Here is a 17,770-nt window from a genome sequence, read left to right as displayed (position 1 = left end):
ACACACTGAGGCTGGTGCCACTTATGCCATCCTGTGAAAAACCAGGACCTTGGAGGGGTCCCAGGCCCAGGGAGGTGGCAGTGGGGCTCCACTGGGGGATAACTTCTGCTGCAGCTCATCCCCCTGACCCCCAGGGACAAAGTTCCCTCGTACTGCCATGGGATGGCACTTCAGGGGCTCCTGGCTCCACAGTGTGGCAGAACCTTGTCCCCAGCATCTCCCTGGGACACAGGACTGGCGTGTAGGTGCCCTGACCCAGGCCATGCCCTGTCCCCACATGGCCTCACCATCCAGTCAGTGATCACTGATGGAGGGACTGGTGGGGATGGCACCTGTGTCCCCCAGCCAGCACCTGAGCTGGGGCTGAGCGTCCCCAGCTTGGCCCTGCCCACTGCCCACCTCGGATGGGGCACAGAGACCACAGAGGCAGCGTTGGGGAACGTTGCTTTATTAGGAGCTGGGTTGTGCCGGGGTGGGGAGTCCCTCACTCGAAGAAGAACATGCCGGGTGTGCGGTAGAGGCAGGGAGGCAGCCCCAGGGGGTACCCATTACCCCCCTGCAGTGGGATCGTGGTCCCTGGCCCCCAGGGCTCCTTCTGCTCACCTGCCCGCGGCCCCATGGCCCCGAAGGGCGGCTGCCGGGGGGCGCTGGAGGCCGGGGGCGCCGCGGCCAGGAGATGCTCCAGCGCTGCTCCGCAGGGCCGCTCCTTGACGCAGAAGCTCAATGCCTGCACCCGGCACTGGTAGCTGCTGCCCAGCGCCTCGGGGCCCGGCCGGCTGAAGGAGCCGAACACGGGCAGGTGGGGCTGCGTGTAGCCCTCTCCCTCCAGGAAGCACGATGGGGGCGGCTTGCCCGTGCCCAGGAGGCTGCCAGGGAACGCAGGTGGCACCTGCCCGAACGGCTGGCACGGCCCCAACCCATGGGCAGCCAGCTCCTTGCCCTCCAGCTGCTCTGGGGGGGTGTCTGGGGTGGCCGGCGAGTCCTGCGGGGGGTCCCTGTGCTGGGCGGGCAGCAGGGCGGGCAGCAGGGCAGGGTGCGGCTGCTGCTGGGCCGGGCGCTCGCTGGGCAGCGGGTACTGACCTGGCCGGGGCAGCTGCAGCGCCGCCGGGAGCCCCCCGAAGACAGCGTCCCTGGGCGGGCGGCTCTCGGGGGCCGAGAGGAGCGGCCCCTTGGGCTGTGCCGCCTCCGGCAGGTACAGGCACGGCTGCCTGGCCTTGGGCGGCTGACGGCGGGCCCAGGGCTCGGCGCACCCCGGCGCCCCGGCACCCTCCGGGAGAGCGGCAGGGCTGGGCAGGCGTCCTGCGGCCGGCGGCGAGCTGTAGCCCCCGTCCGCCTTGCCCTCCTCCGGCAGCGGGGCAGCGGGCAGCCCTTGCCCAGGCTGCCTGGGGGTCTTCCCGCGCCCCTCGTCCCCCTCAGCGCCCGGCCCATCCCGGACACCCTTCTTCCTGGTGAAGCGCCGGCGGCGCCGCAGGAAGCTGCCGTTCTCGAACATGTTGTAGCAGTCGGGGTCGAGGGTCCAGTAGTTGCCCTTTCCCGGCTTCTTGTCGTCACGGGGCACCTTGACGAAGCACTCGTTGAGGGAGAGGTTGTGGCGGATGCTGTTCTGCCAGCCCTGCTTGTTGTCGCGGTAGAAGGTGAAGCGGCCCATGATGTAGCGGTAGATGCCGCTGAGGGTGATGCGCTGCTCGGGCGCGCTCTGGATGGCCATGGTGATGAGGGCGATGTAGCTGTAGGGTGGCTTGGTGGCCTCGGCGCTGGGGAAGGGGCCGCCAGCCGGCTCAGGGGCCGGGGGGCTGCGCAGCGCCGCGTCGCCGACGGGGAGGTCCGGCTGCATCCTCCGTGCCGGCCCCGCCGCTCCGGCTCCGCCGCTGGTCCCGCTCCGCGCTGCCGCACGGCCCCGGCACGGCCCGTTAAAACCCGCGGCCGGCGAGGGGGCGGCGGGCCCCTCCTCTGAGGGGCCGCCCAGGGCGGAGCAGGACTCTGCCGTCCAGCACTGGTCCCTGCGGACAGACAGACGGATGCGCCGCCAAGACCTGCGGCCGGCAGCCAGTGGCCCCGCGGTTGGCACGGCCGCGGCCTCCCCAGGGCAGAGGCGGGCACAGCCCCCGGCTCCCCCGGCCCCTTTCCCACGGAAGGTTCCCACGAGCTGGTTCTCATCCTGCCCTGCTCACGGTGAGCAGCCGGGCTCTGGCTGGGCCTGGAGCGAGGGATGTTGGCAGGATTGAGGTGCTGCCTGCCCTCAGATGCCCCTCTGCCCCCTGCCCACCCCAGTGCCTCAGCCCCTGCCCCCAGCCCGGCCTTGTGCTGGATCCTGTGCCAGGTCTCTCTGTATTGCCAGGTCCCTGCATTGTTCCCAAAACTCTGGGCACAGCACAGGCCTCAGGAGCCCCATCACACCGTTCATGAGTGTAAACTGAGACACAGGTGGTGACTGCCTTTGGGACAGCCCTCTGTGTTGCCAGGTCAGCAGAGCAGCTAACAGGCACCCTGCTGCTGCCTTCACCCCTGCCAGGGGGTTGGGACAAGGGGCAGGATGGGTCTGGAGCCAGCGCTGGGACAAGGGTTGTCTCACGCTGTGGCTTTGCCCACCTGAGGCTATCTGGACTCAGCTTCCTCAGCCACCCGTGCTCTGCTTGGACCAGCACCAGCCCCCCACCCCAGAGCCAGCCCCCAACACCCATACGAAAACACAACCTTTATTTCTAAGGTTTGCAACAGCGAGTCCTGGCAGTGCAAGGTGCAAGGACAGAGCCAGGTCTGCCCTGGCTTGCTGAATAGGCACACAACAAACCCCACCTGGGAGACTCCTGGGGAATAAATACAGCAATCACAGGGGCAGCAGCACCTGCCCACCCAGCTAACATCTGTCCTTGTTTGGTCCTGCACGCTGAGCACCCTGAGCACTCTGCCTTGGGACACGCAGCTGGAATGGAGCCATGGGGCTCAGAGCCTCCCACTCTGAGACTTTATGGCAACTGGGCTCTCCTCTCCCACCCAGCTCAGGGCTGGCAGAGCTGTTTGAGGACGTGGAGAACGTGGCTGGAGGTGCCAGGGGAACAGGGCTGCGGGGAATTGCAGAGCAGGGTCGGCCTCAAGCGCTGGGCGTGATGGAAGAGCTCCCGAGCGAACACCGGCTCCACCTGCAGAGGCACAGAACGACAGAGGATGGGCACAGGTCCGTGTCCCTGCCTGGCAATGGTCCCTGCGCCTGGCTCAGGGGTCACCAGCCCCAGTGGGAACTCACGTGAGCCATGATGAGCTTCTGGAAGGGGTGCCCAGCCCTGGTGGGGTATTCCTCCCCAAAGCACAGGTAGATCTGGTACTGAGGCAGGAGCTGCCCGTTGCTCAGGTACTCCCGCACCTCTGCAAGACACCAACCCTGTCAGGGGTCACCAGGCCCTCACAGCCCCCATCAGCCACAGCAGGGCAGGACCTGCCCCTCTCCCCAGGGGATCGGGGTGTCCCAGGCACTTACGCTGGATGTACTGCTGCGTGTCCAGCAGCTTGTAAGTCCTCTCCCTCTCCAGCTTGTTGGGCCAGTTCCTGTGCGGGGCCAGGGGCCCGTTCCAGTACACCCTGCCCTGGCACTGGCGCTTCATGAAGACCCCCTCAGGTGCCACCCAGAGCAGCACCCCGCGCTCCAGGTGGGGCAGGAGCCTCTCCAGCACGTTGGCCATGCAGGCCACGCGGCCGTGGCCGCTGAGCACCTGCGGGGGGGGGAACTGGATCTGCTCCATGCAGGAGGGGCCGTAGAGGCGCTCGCTGTCGGCGGGCACGGCGCCGGTGGTGATGCGGCAGCCCTCGGCCGTGCGCGTGGTCACCTCCTTCACCAGCACGTCGCAGTAGTACAGGCGGATGTGCAGCCAGCAGTCTGGGGCAAAGGGAGGGTCAGCTCATGGGCAGTCTGGGCTGGTGGGGTCACCCAGGGCATTGCCTGCAGCGTGGCTCCTACCTGAATTGTTGACATCCTCCACAGGGAGGTAGGACTGGGGTCCAGGAAGAAGCTGGCCATGGGTTGGGTTCCAGCCATAGAAGACTCCCCTGACAAGGCACCCTGGACCAGGGCAGAGATGAGGTGGTAAAAGGACACGGACAGTTACCCCAAGGGCTCCCAGGCACTCTACTGGCCCAAGCCCCTGGGCCCACGCTTCCCACTGTGTTTGCTCATTATTGGGCCTCATCATATCCCCTAAGGGAATGACTTTGCTGGGGTAGGGTGGGAGCCCTCAGCTCCTACCTCAATCCCCACAGGTGTTCCCTGCACGAGCGACAGGAGAGCAGGATCCTGGCAGAAGTGAGCCCTCCCTGCCCCCAGCCCCATCCCACCGAGAGGGACCCTCCTCACCTCGCTCAGTGGGGTGGCCAGAGAGCCAGGGCTGTGGAGAGACATGGGCACTCTCCAGCATGTCCTTCTGGCTTTCCTCCTTCTTCGGACTCGCTGCAGTGCTGCCCTGGGGGTAGGAGCAGCTTTGGTGAGGGCTGAGCTGGCACTGGGGGATCCTGAGCCAGCTCCTTCCTCTACCATGGACCCCATAAGCCAGCAGATCCCCCCGCTGGGTCTGGCAGTGCGGGGCACAGGGGGCCCTCTCGGAAGCCCCCGTGGGACAAATGCAGGCAGTGTGCAAGCAGGGGAGCAGCTGATGGGTGAGGCGGGGATTTGAGGGTCCCACCTTCGCCCCTGCCTGGATGGCACAGGGCAGGCTCACCTGCTGGTCCTCACTGCCTGGGGACTGTGTGTCACTGTCCTCTGCAGAGAGCAAGAAAGAACGGGTGAACCCCTGGCAAACGGCAGGAACAGCCCCAGGGAAGACAGCTGGCTGTCAAAGGAGTGGGGAGGAAGGGTAATGGCTGTGGGGCACGGGGCTTGTACAGGCAGGGTTCAGGTATGTTCAGCTATCAACCCCGCATCAGGCACAGGAGGAGGGACGGCAGGGACGTACCTGCATCACAGGCTCTGTCAGTCACGATCTGGTACACCTTGTAAGGCTCGGAGATGTCCAGCTGGCTCCGCTCGGGCACCTCCTGGAAGTCGGTGCTCTTGTTGAGGGCGCAGCGCAGCCGCGTCTTCCAGGTGGAGGGGTCGGCCTTGTCCGTCCCTTCGTGGTACTTCCCCTTGTAGATGGCCCAAGCCTGAGGCACAGAGGGACAGAGGGTGCCCCGTGCTGTGGGGGTGCCAAAACCTGACCCCAGCTCGGCTGTCCAAGGGGGTCCAGCGGGGTGGGGGAGCCGGGGCTGTGTCTCCTGGGGGACTGCAGGGAGCTGGGTGCTGCGGGGCGCCGGGGGAGCACACCGGGAGCCCCGGGAGGGTGCCCGGAGCTGGGCGGTGTGTGCCGGGGGTGTGCATGGAGCCAAATCCCAGCGCTGCGCACAGAGCCAGGTCACGGAGAGCCCTGGAGGTGCACATGGAGCTCGGCTGCACAGGTGAGCGGGGTGAGCGGTGCCGGGGAGCCCCGGGCAATGGGGAGCCCCGGGAGGGCAGACGGAGCCCGGGGGCCATTCCCAGGGCCCAACGGGGACCGCGGGGAGCCCGGGGTACCTTGAAGAGCGCAGCATCCTCCTGCTGCCGGTAATCCTGCTTGGCCGCGTGCTTCCAGGGGATGCGGAAGAGCGTTTTCTGCCGGTTCTCCCAGCGCAGCCCCGGGTACCGGCCGCTGTCGATCTGCGCGATCAGCCACTCCTTCAGCCGCATGGGCGCCCCCGGCTCCGCCATCGCGGCCCGGCGGCGAAACCGAAAGCGGCTCCGGCTTTCACTTTCCCTTTCCCGGCACACGCCGGAGGTTCTGGCTGCCCCAAGGACGGGGGGGACGGTTCTTAATTTTTTTTTTTCTCTCTGCTCCACTTTTCCCCGCGCAGCAGCGTCAGATATCCGATGTCGTAACTGACGGTTACAGCAATGGGAAGAGCTGGAGCTGGTTCCTCCGGGTGGGACCCCCAAAAAAGGCATCCCCGAGGTTTCAGATCATCACAATGTGTGCACCCATGTACACCAGTGGTGATTTTAGCCTCTTCCCGTTGTTCACTGGCTCCTGCAGAGGCTCTGGGTGATTGACCCCCACCCTGGGAAGTGCCCTTTGTTCGGCAGAGGGTGGGCGCCCATTCGCGGCCCTTGCCTGGGGCTCCAGCCTCTTCCTGCCGTTCAGAACACAATGTGCAGCTCGCACTGGTAATTTACATACCGAGATACCTGCGCTAGGTGTATTTCTCAACACACGCTCCCTGCACTCGCGGGGGGGGGGGGGGGAGGGCGGGTACATTGCATCCACGGGAGAGGGAATAAGGCATCAGATGCTTCCCCTAAAATTGTCAGGTCTCCCACACTCTGCCCGAAGGGGACAAGGGACTCTACTCCCTTTACTTCGTGCGTTGGGGACCCAGCCGGGCACATCCCAGCTCCAGGGGCTGCGTCCTCCCATGGGTGTGGGGAACCAGCTGCTCACTCCATGGGTGTGGGGAGCTGCAGGGAGCTGCAGCAAGAGCGCGGGGTTTCCAGGGTGGTGTGAACGGTCACATGTCCCCATCTCTCAAATCTCTCCTCTGCTCTACTGCTCACATCTGCCTCGTGGGGCTCTGAATGCCAAGTCGAACGGGAAACGGGTGGGAAGGGTGGATGAGCTGTGCCAAGGGCTGCCGGGACCGGGGTGGGACACATCCTGCACCAGCTCCCATTGGCCCCCTGCAGGGCACGGGCTGAGTCACTGGCCACCCTGAGGTGACACTGGTGCTGGTTCCTCTGTCACTGCTGCAGAGCTTCATGTCGCTGTGCAGGGAAACCCTGCTCCTCTGCCCGGCTGCTGCCCCCCAAGTCTCCTTTTTCAGTCACCCAGGTCTCCTTTCCTGCTCTGAGTCAGAGAAAGTCACCTCCGGCCGAGAGGAGGAGTGAAGTTCCTGAGAGCTGCTGGGGCTGCAAAGTCTCCAAATGAATAATCCGTGGCAGAGAGCCCAGTGCTGGGCTTTCCCAGAGGATGTGAGGACAGGGCACAGCCACGTGGCGCGGAGGGCGCATGGGGCCACATGGGGTGTGCGAGCGAGCCCCACTGGCAGGTTTTCTCTCCTTACTGAGCCTGCCCGGGACCCCTTTGTTGCAATGCGAAGCCCAGGCACCACCTGCGCCCTCCCTCCGGGCGAGCTGTGGGGCCACGTTCTGGGAAAAGGGCCTGGGAACTGAGGGACAGAGAATCCACATCTCCCCTTTGTGCCTTGGGAAGCAGCGCTGCGGCAAGGAGTCACTGCACGGCCTCCCAGCGGCTTGGCTGATTACATCCAAGGCCGGCAGATAATCGCAGCCGCCGGCTCGTTTGTCAGCCCAGCCCGCCGGGATCGGTTTTATCGGCGGGGATTTCATGTGCTGTGGCAGCCGCCCGCTGACGCAGGACCCGCGGGATCCAATTACCCGGGCATCAGCGGGGAGCTCAGGAGCCACATTCCCCACTGTGTATTCCTCACCCAGCTTCTCCCTTCCTGGGGAAGGTGAAGCTGCTTAACCCTTACACTTTTCATGCCAAAATGAGCTTCGAAAGGCAGTCAAACATTAACTCGTAGCTAACCCTGCCCTTGCCCGGGTTTTTCCAAGCTGCGTAAATCAGATCTGCCAAAATAAATACATTCTGCTGTGCTGTGGAGCTGGGCTGGAGAGCCCTGTGGGGTTTACTGTGGGAACAGGGGAATCTCTGGGTGCAAACACCTTGGCATAAGGTGTCCCAGTGTGAGAGGGCGCAGCTGTGTATGGGGCACACATCCATCCCAGATGTGCATAGGGCACACATCCATCCCAGAGGTGCGATCCTGGGCTGCAGGGCTTCCAGCCTGCTGGGTGATGAAGAGGCCAAAGGGTGCTGGAGAGCCTGGCCTGGGGCCTAGGGAGGGTAGAGGAGCCTGGGAGGAACTGGAAGGAGAGTGGGACCCCATGGCAGATGGTGCAGGAGCAGTGAAGGATGATGAACCCCTGGTGGAGCTCCCAGTCTGCCTGGGTGACCCCAAGGCAGCACCCAGCCCAGCAGGCAGATGCTGGCAGCAGGAAGGAACCTTGTTATTGAGGCTCTGTCTCCTGGGGGATCCCTTCTCCCTAGAAGAGGAGGGGCAGGATGAGGGGGACCCCAGAAACATGCTGTGAGTCCCAACAGGGACAATGCTGATGACCCAGCTGGGCATCCTCACAATTTTTCCCACCTGGGACTCTGCTCCAGGAAAAGTTGTAAATGTGAGAGGTTTGGGGCCTGTGATACTCAGGTGGTGCCAGGCTCCCAGCACTCCCAGCAGCTGGAGGAGCCTGCAGAGTCCTGGACCTTGTGCTCCTGGATCCAGTGAGTGGAGAGACTAAAGTGAAACAGGTGAGCTCCCACTTGTTGCTCCCAGCCTCTCCTGGAGCAGAGCTTGTCCCCTGAGAGCCCTGCCCTGGCACTCACATTTCTGGCCTCCCTTGCCACCTTCCCACAAGGCAGCACGATGAGCCCTGTCCCGGCATGCTGGTGTCCCCAGCCCACTCCAGAGAGTGTCCAGCAGCACAGCAACAGCTCCAGACAGTCCCATGCTGGGACCTTCCCCCTTGGCATCCCCGTTTCAACCTGGCCATCACAGAAGAGTCAGACCACAGAGAAGGGTATTTATTACTGGGGAACATATAAAGTCTTTAAGCAAAATGGCTTAAGGCTCTGCTCTAGTGAGGTCTGGCCAGGTTAAATGCTTGGTTCCCACCTGTTACAGATTGTGCCCTGGGATAGGTGGGAATGGGGTGCAATGGATTCCTAAAGCTACAGTGCTTGCTCAGGGCTTGTGCTTGGCCAGTCTGGAGCTGGACCCTTGCCTGGAAGCCTGTGTGGTGGCATTACCTGCTGGCACACTGGTGTGTCCCTGCTCTGCAGCCACCGGGACGCTGGGAGCTTGTGCTGCTGGTGGGAAAACTGCTCTGAGGGGAGCACCGGCTCTCCTGTGCACCCCGAGGCCATGCAGTGGGTACCCAAGTGCTAAAGCTGTTGCTGGTAACACCTGGGCACTGGCCTGTGGCAGAAGAGACCCCCTCTGTGTTCTGCCCCAAGCAGGAGCCTGCAGTGACCCAGGGACAGAGATCTGTGTCCCCAGCACACTGGATGTGAAGAAGATGAGCCCAGCATGTGCTGCAAAGCCCAACAGCGTCCATGAAACCTGCCCAGAGAGAGGGTGGCACGTTCCCACCCCAGAAGAGAAGAAGGAGCTGGGCTTTGTGCAGGTTCCGGCCCAGTGCTCCCTGTCCCACTGTGTTGCATCTCCTTCATCTCTCCCAGGCTGTTGGGTGATGCTCACTGCTCTCCCCTGGCCTGGGTCACTTCAGACAAGCCGGGATGCAGGAGAACGTCCTCTTCACCCGCAGCAGGAAGGGACTTGTGCTCCTCATGTCTCTGGCTCTTGGGACCAGTCCTTGCACAGCTCCCTCTGTTCTGGACGTTCCTTCTCTCCCTGCTGGCAGCAAGGCCTTTATTTCTTCCTCATCATTGAAAGGGGACATCCCATACTTCTGCTTCAGATGCCTGCGGACCTGGAGAAGGAGCAAGAAGTAAAATATAACGCTGGTTTTCAAGGGCAAGTCCAGCAAGGGGAGCAGGGAAGAAACCGAGTCCCCTGAGGACTTGTCCTCACTCTGAGGCCCACGGCAGGCTCAGCCACGGAGCAGGGCACAGGTGGCAGAGGTGAGTCCCACCTTGCGGGCTGCGCTGCCGCTGAACTCGGCCAGCTGCTGCCTGAAGCCGGGGTTGGGGTTGGCCACGGGCCGGATGGTTCGGATGGCATCCAGCACCTCCTGGCAGCTCAGCTCCGTCACAACCATCACGTAGGCAACCACCACCGTGGTGCTGCGGGAGATGCCAGCCAGGCTGACAAGGGAAAGTGCAGAAGGGCTGGCGTTAGTGGCACACCCTGACCCCATGCTTGCCTCCTCCTCCACCCCTGTGCCTCAGATATTTCAGTTCCTCTTCTCCAAGGACTTGCTCTCCCGGAGGGCTGAGACCTTCCAAGGTCCTGGCCATGAGTGCCTATAAATACCCACTCCTCTACAGGGAATGGGAGCAGCAGCCACTGCCTGGCTGCCTGCCCCAAACCCTGCTCATCCCATGCACTCAGCTGCAGCAAAAAGCTGCCCCGGCTCCAGGACTGCCTGGATCCTGCTGGGTTTGAGTCACGAGCCACAGCCAAGGGTGGATCCTGGGTGGGTCCATTGGCACAGAGCCCTCTGGCACAGGCTGGCTCTGATCTGAAGTGAGGGGCTGGGGGCTGTATCTGCTGAGCTGGGGGACACAGCAGCAGGCACAGGGGAAGCATTACCAGTGGACGAGGCAGTTCCCTCCATGCAGGCGACACTGATGGATAAAACTGATGCATTCCTTGAAGTGCCTCTTGCTAGCAGGAAAAATAAACCAGACAGAATGAGAACTTCAGGGGTGGAACAGCATTTTTAGCTGCAGGCAGAACAGCCCTGTATGCTTGAGTTGTTTTAGGGGATCTGCCAGCCACTGCTGAGACCTGAACTGTTTATTCCCAGGGAAAGGTGGATTTGCCAGCTCATTCTGTGCTGGGGACACAGAAGGGGACACTGTGCTGGGGATGCACGGGGCTGCCCTGTGACTTGTGTGACTCATGCTGGGGCAATGGGACGCTGGCTGCTTGAATCTCCAGGCACGCCTGTGCCCTTGGCTGGCTCCATGCCCTTTATGTGCTCTCCCCTCTCCAGACACTTCCTGGGGGGATGCTTGCTGCCCCTCTCCATGGGAGCTGCAGAGTGGCTGCCCCTCACCTCACCCCAGGGCTCACACCCTCACAGCAGCCACTGAACTGGGATGCTGTTGGGGTCAAGGGAAGCTCCCCTGCACTGTGGCATCACATCTCCAGCCTGTGGGTCATTGTGCTTGAGGAGCTGGAGGGAGTTGGAGCACATGGAGGGCTTGAGAAGCTGTGAGCCCTCATCCCTGGCCACCCTCCCACCTCCCTGCATGTCCCCACCATGCCCAGGGTACTCACATGTTGGCTTCAGGGGTGTCAGGCAGGGGGATGCGGAGGTAGGTGATGTCCTGGAAGCCAGAACAGGAAGAGGAGAAGCTCAGGCACTGCAGCCCGGGTGTCACACATGGTCAGAGCAGGGCTGGCAGTGCCTGTGCTCCTCAACCACAGCTGCCTACAGGGTTTTGCTTCCCCCACACTGCACCCCCCTGCATGGGGATGGGGCCACACTCTCCCTGGGGTGAAGGGCAGAGCAAGGGGACACCAGCAGCTCGTGGGAGAGGATGGGAAACAAGAGGAGTCTGGAGAGCTGGAAACTGTTTCCCGTCAGTGTTCAAGGTCGGGTTATAGTCACAAGACAGCCAATTTCCCATGCTGGGGGATGCCCAGCCCCTCTGGGGTCAGGGACCAGGGAGAGGTGTATGTGCCATGGGATTCTCAGGGGGGGAAGGAAGATGCAGCATGGAAGGAGCTGCAGGAACACAGGGTGACATCTGGTGCAGGACCCTACCTTCAGCAAGGGCTGGGGGGATTCATGGATTGAAACAATGTGGGTGATCTTGTTCCTGCTTAGCTGCTCCAGGTCTTTGGCATCTGAAGGATAAAACCAGACACCAACATGTATTCATTTCCCACCCTTCTCTTCCCACAGTGCTCCCACCCTGCCTCTACAGCCAGCCAGCACACAGAGCCTTGCTCCAGCAGATCAACTGCATCCCACCCCCACAGGCAGCAGTGCAGACATGGGCAAACATGGGAACCTGGAATGCCAATCCCATGATCCCAAAGCACAGGCCTCTCCCTGATCCCTTCTCCTTGCTGTTCATGCTGGTTGAACCATTCCCACCTGCACAGACACACCCTGGGTCAGCAGGTAGTGTCCCTCCTGCCCGTACTTGTCCCCACTTTGGGAGGGGATGTGCCCTGCCCACACCTCCTTGATCAGACACACACACACAGCACTGGGACTTGCTGCAGCCTGAGAGAACTGCTTTATCTTGTGAACTATGGGAGTGGAGCTGCAGCAATTTATATCATCTCTGATTTTCTGTAGAAACACCTAAGCAGTGATTAGCTGCTCTCTGGTCTGTTCTCTCTGCAGCTGCATGGACAGAAATGGGGTGTCCTTGGCTGTTTGAGGCAATCCCTGCCTCTCACCAGTGCCTCAGCATTCTGGATGTGATCCTGGTCTCGAGTCCAGCACAGCAGTTGTTGCACAGGGAGGGGAGCGTGCTTGTCTTGCTGAGCAGCTTCCAAGTGTCTCCCTTTCATGCCACAACCAGCAGATGCACCAAGCACGGCCAGAGAGGAGGGGAAACATTTCCCCATCTCATTCTTTTGGGTTTCTAAACTTTCACGTGCTGTAAAACCTTGGCTCAGGGATCCAGCCCAGGAAGGGCTAGCGGCATGATGTGAATTTTAATAGGAGTGAGTCTCAAGGGAGATGCTCTGCAGGGAAGCTGCTCTGTGTGAGGAGGGAGATGGGGACTCACACACCTGCCACCTTCCCATCCGCCTCAGCAGGCAGTGACAGCAACTGGTGACACTGGAATCAAGGCATACCAGGGCTGGAAAAGCTTCCAGTTGGAGGAGATGCCTCTGTGAGCTCAATGTTGCAGGCCTAGAATCTTGTCACCCTGGATTGCCTGGCAGAGTGATGAGGAGTGCTTGGATGGCATCAGGCCCAGCCCCAGAGCAGAGGCTGCTCACAGGAACCCCCCTGATGGCAGCTGGGTGTCCTTGTCCCTCTGCTCCCAGCAAGCCACAGCCCCCCCAGCCCAACCCAAAGTGCTCCAAGGGGCAAAGCGAGAACAGGGCTGCCACTCCAGTGACATTTCCTTAGCAATTCACACCACTGGTTTTAAACTTGTGCAGCACTTACAGCAGGAATCCAGCTGGCAAAGGAGCCATCAGGGAGTCAGGAGCATTATAAATGCTGGTTTGTCATGGCAGATGCCAACACTTGGCCATTAACTGTCCCCTGACAATGAAAATTCCTTAAAATAGTGACTTGGTGTGAGAAGGGGTGACTGTGACTCTGCCTCTAGGAAATTCTCTTCTGAACGTGGGCATCCCTCTCTGGCCTCTTCTACAGCAGCAAAACTGGGGAGAATTACCCAAAAGTGCCCCAGTCCTGTTCCCTTGCACCCACGTGGCGCCACCAGCTCCTCTGCTCCTGGCAGGGGATCCATATTTCCTCCTTGGCTTCTTTCCCCCATGCATCCCAAGAGCTCAGGGCAGCTGTTAAATAAGGAAACCATGCAGAGGCAGGGGTCTCTGCCTTGCCTTTCCCACAGTGTCTTCACTCCCACTACTGCCAACCCAAACTGGGTGACAGAGCAGAGCAGGCCGTGGGTGCAGGCAGAGCAGGGGGTGCAGGCAGAGCAGTGGGTGCAGGCAGGATGTCAGGCAGCATCTGCAGGCAGGGAGACACCAGCTCAAGCAAGCCCCACTCCCCAGCTGGAGAACACCTCTGCAGCAGCTGGGTTCCACTCACCAACGAAGTTCCCAAGGTAGAGGCCAGGAAGGATCTGTGGGACAGAAGGGGAAGTGGCAGTGTGAGCAGTGACCTTGTGCTGTGGTGCCCACTGTGCTGGGAAGCACTGACCTTGGCTGGAGGAGCCAAAGTTCTGGCATTGACATGACCATCCAGCCCTGGAGCAGGAATGCTGTTGGGGCAGCTGGAGCTGTGCATTCCCAGGGCTGCCACTGCCCTGGCATCCAGGATGTGGCCCTGGCACCTTCAACCACCTGGCACTGCACTCTCATGGGTGCTGGGAGCCAGACACAGCTTTTTTATTGCTCCTCTTGTTTATCATCAATTAGTCCTCCGCTGGGGTTTATTACCTGAGCTCAGCAAGTTGCATACACCTTTGTACAGCCTTGGACTATACCCATGACCTGTGCAAGCCCTGCTGCTTGAGGGATGGGAAAGCAACAGGCACAGAGAAGCTTGTAGGGGATGTAGCTGTCCCCCTCCCAGCCCTGAGCTGTGCTCCCCTCACTCTGCATTGCAGGAAGCCCATTTCTCACAGCTCAGGCACAGATTGCTCTGGACACCATGCTTTCAGTTCATTTCCCCTGGGAAATTCCATTTCTCGTGATGAAAAGATAATTACTTGACAAGGCCTCTGTTAACAGCACTGCAGATGCAGAAGCAGGACACCTTGCAAACCTTGTCAGCCAGAGCTATTTTATATTCCCCCTCACTCCCAAGCTGGGCAGTGAGTTCAATCCTGTATCCAGCCGGTTCTCTGCCAGTTTCTCCCTGCAGCAATATTTGGTGCTCAGGGCAGGTGGAGGTGATTTTCACCAGCACAGCTGGACTCACACTTGTCTCACAGCTCACATTTGGAAGCGTTTCTCTCGATTGAACACCTTAAAGAAGGGTTTGTTGGGTTGTTTTTATTGTGATTCCTGCGATTTTAGATCAATTTCCTATCGACGGGGTGCCTTTAACTCACAGCTGCGGCACTGAGAGGAGCGGGTGGGAGAGCGCCAGTTAGCAAGGGCAGCTCCCAAGGGCAGGACACTGAACCATGAATAAACAGCATGTGCCTGTCCCCAGCACCCTGCTGACCCGCTCCCCAGAGGAGAAAACGGGGCAGCACATAAATAAAATAGTGCCCATCCCCTCTGCCCCATGATGCCGAGCCCCACGCACAGCCCAGCCCCGCTGAGCAGGGGGTGCAGGACCACCAGGCTGGGGGTCACAGAGGGCTCACAGCGTGCGCTTGGCGCTGGTTCCTTGGGATTAAAGGTGTTGGGAAAAGTTCCCCCCTTCCTTGAAGGAACTCGCTGTGACCCCCTTCCCTCCACCTCCCCGAGCAGCTGTCAGCTGTCCCAGCGCAGTGTCCCTGCCTGTTTCACCTCCGGTGTTGCTCTGCCGGCAGATAAACAAACAAACAAACAAAGAGCCGAGCCCTGTGCGGGACGCGGTGCCGGCAGGTGAAACGCCGCTTGGCAGCCGCCAGGTAAGGGTCTCCCACCTCTGGCACCGGCCGAGCCGCCCGGGCATGGCCGAACTGCAGAGCAGCCGCCCCAGCGCTCCCCGTTACCTGGCTCATGCCGTTCCCCATGGCCGACGGCGGGCGCCGGGGGTGGGGACGGGACGCGGCTGTCCTTGTCCCCAACGCTGCCGTCCTCCCCGCGCCCGGGCGCAGCTGCCGTCCCCGCTGCCTGGTCGGGTTTCCGTCATGAAGAGCTTGGCTCCCCCGGGGTCGCTGCTCGCTCCCAGCGCGGCCGGGCCGGGCCGGTGGCTGTGCCGGGGCAGAGGGCACCGCGGCCGCCGTTCTCCGCGGCTGCTGCCGAGGCCCTTCCCCGGCTGCTCCGGCGCTGCCGCGCACCGGCTGCTGCCTGGCCGGGAGCAGACAAAGGAGGAGAAACTCCCCCCCTGCGCCGTGGCGTGGGAGCACGGGGCCGCGCTGGCTGCTGCCTGTCGCCGCTGCCCGCGGCCGCACAAGGCTGCACTGTTGGGAGAAGAACAAAACCTTTGTCCTGCTTCATCAAGGAAGGTCTGTGCGGCCACGCGGCGAAGCGCCCGGCTTCGCGACCCTGCCCACGCCGTGCCCACCCCTGCATGCACCATACCTATCCCTGCCCTGCCCGCAGCGTGCCCACCCCTGCTCGCCTTGTGCCCACCCCTGCCTGCGCCACACCGCTCCCTGCCCTGCCCGTGCCCACCTGCAGCCAGGTGCCGCAGGATCCCTGTCCTGCCCGGGGAGCTGCAGGAGCGTCCTGGGGACTTCGCAGGGCCGCGGGATGGGCAGTGCCAGCGAGGAGCAGGGCTCAGGGTTCCCCAGTAGCGCCTGTGGCCGGCTGCCCGCAGGGAGGGTCAGCGCGGGGGTCGCGGGGCCGGGACAGGCCGGGGATCAGGCCGGGGCCGCGGCGGCCGTGTGGGGGTGCGGGTGCCCAGAGCGCCCCCTGGCGCTCAGCAGCGCCGTTGCCATGGGGACGGGCGCGGGCTCCGGCGGCCTCAGGGGCGGGCGGGGAGCGGGGGTCGCGGCCCGGCCCAGAGCGTTCCCGGTGGGCTCCTGGTTCTGTACCCCAATTCCTGCACGTCCCCGGGGCAGCATGTTAAGCCCCATATGCTCTGTGTGCAGGTGAGGGCAAGGATAGTCCCCGCTCCCCAAGCTTCCCACCGTGTATGGGGAGTATGGCTGATATCTATGGGCAGGTTTGAATGCTACAGGCATAATGAATTAATTATGGTGAAAAAGATTTCTGAGAGCATGGAGTCCAACCTAGCACTGAACACCACCTCGTCAACCAGACCAGGGCACTGGGTGCTATTCTCAGTCTTTCCTTAAACACCTCCAGGGACGGTGATTCCAGTGTCTCCCTGGGCAGCCCATTCCAATGTACAAACACCGACAGCCCTGTCCTCTCCTGGGCACTGTCTCCTGCAGCACAGTGGCTGAGCAGGACGTGATCCCACCAAGGAGCCTTAGCCCTCGGCAGGTGTGGATTTGAGCAGCCTGCTCTAGTGGAAGACGTACTTGCCCATGGAAAAGGGGTGGAATGGGAAGAGCTTTTAAGGTCCCTCCCAACCCAAGCCAGTCTGTGACTCTGTGGAGGGAGGTTGACGGTGGTGTGTAACACTGGGTTGACCTGCAGTGGTTCAGCAGTGCTGTGGCTGAGCTGCTGCAGGGTCGCTGTGGGCATCTGCCTGCCCTGGAGAGAGGGATGCTGGCTGCACAGGAAAGCTACAGCAGAAATGGTGGAACATGGACTGTAAGACTTGCTCTGTCCTAGCCCCCAGTGTTCATGCAGAGAGACAGAAAATTGAAATTGATCCTCTTCCTCCACAAAGAAAAAGCAGTGGTATCCATATTTATTTATTTTTCCTCTCAGAATATGTGGTGCAGTTGATCCCCAGAAGCTTCTCAAGGGCAATTAAAGCAAGTCATACTGTGGGAGCATTTGTAATGCTGAATCTTGTATTTTTCTTTCTACCCAGCTGAGTCAGAACAGCTGCTTAGCAAAGGATCTGAAGAGCTTTCAGAAGCAGTTAGAAAGGGAAGCAGGAAAGCCTGAGGCAAGAAAACGAGCCTTTATTCTGAAGACCCTCAAAATGCCTTCAGAGTACTATTTGTTTGTGGAAGAACTTTGCAAGAACCCTGGCATCACTTGGGTTATGAAACTGGTAAGTGTGTGCTCTCCCAAGGAAAGCGAGAGATGAATGGATGCCTTCGTTCTTCAGAGGGAGAGGAAAATATGCAGGAAACCCGCAGGAAGAATTGGGCAGAGCAAGGTAACATGGAGCAGTGCTGCTGGCCAGGTTTCTGATCAACATGTACCACCAAAACACTGCTTCTTGTGTAAGAGTTTATTTCAGCAGCCAAAAGTCAGCTCAGTTTATTTGTAGAACCAAAGTTAACTCAGTGGTGAAGGTATAAAGTGCAGAGCTCTGTGTGGAGGAACAGACTGCTCCCAGGGGTTCTGGCTGAGTTCATGCTCTGAAACATTTCAGTTCAGCTGCAGGTGTGCAAGAAGGTGGAGGTGTGTGCAGGACAGGTGGCTAATTGGGCTTCTGGTTAACGAGCATTAGGGCAGCCCCCAAAGGTGGAACTGTGAAAACATCTGTTTGGATTTAGGGAAATCTCATGGTGTTAGATGTCAAGTCTGGTGTAAACTTACTGGGTGGAATTCCATCCTGAGACTGTGAAGAGATTACTGTGAAAGGAGGCTCCATTATCACAGAAGCCCAGAATGGTTTGGGTTGGGTTGGAGGGCATCTTAAAGTTCATGTCCTTCTACCCCGCTGCCATGGGCAGAAACAACTTCCACTAGACCAGGTTGCTCAAAG

At 61.0% G+C, this 17,770-nt stretch overlaps 2 protein-coding genes across 2 annotated transcripts; both read right to left on the bottom strand.

Annotated features, from left to right (window-relative positions):
* Positions 1–432: 432 nt before the first annotated feature.
* FOXS1 (forkhead box S1) lies at positions 433–1,834 on the bottom strand. Its single transcript, XM_063171999.1, has one exon. It carries the CDS (start codon positions 1,832–1,834, stop codon positions 485–487), a length of 1,350 nt encoding a protein of 449 aa, XP_063028069.1. The 3' UTR covers positions 433–484.
* An 846-nt stretch (positions 1,835–2,680) lies between these two features.
* DUSP15 (dual specificity phosphatase 15) lies at positions 2,681–15,855 on the bottom strand. Its single transcript, XM_063172729.1, has 16 exons — positions 15,646–15,855; positions 15,021–15,431; positions 13,460–13,493; positions 11,474–11,556; positions 10,984–11,033; positions 10,291–10,365; positions 9,671–9,842; positions 9,300–9,508; positions 5,537–5,954; positions 4,941–5,130; positions 4,707–4,747; positions 4,346–4,451; positions 3,953–4,054; positions 3,476–3,871; positions 3,245–3,363; positions 2,681–3,140 (listed from the first exon to the last, which is right to left on the bottom strand). The coding sequence occupies exons 2-16, from the start codon at positions 15,039–15,041 to the stop codon at positions 3,000–3,002; spliced, it is 2,157 nt and encodes a 718-aa protein (XP_063028799.1). The 5' UTR covers positions 15,042–15,431; positions 15,646–15,855; the 3' UTR covers positions 2,681–2,999.
* Between the last annotated feature and the right edge of the window lie 1,915 nt (positions 15,856–17,770).

Source organism: Melospiza melodia, chromosome 19 (genome assembly GCF_035770615.1).
Source record: "Melospiza melodia melodia isolate bMelMel2 chromosome 19, bMelMel2.pri, whole genome shotgun sequence".
NCBI lineage: Eukaryota > Metazoa > Chordata > Aves > Passeriformes > Passerellidae > Melospiza > Melospiza melodia.
Note: the sequence above shows the minus strand (reverse complement) of the source record. Positions and strands in the feature narration are given on the sequence as shown.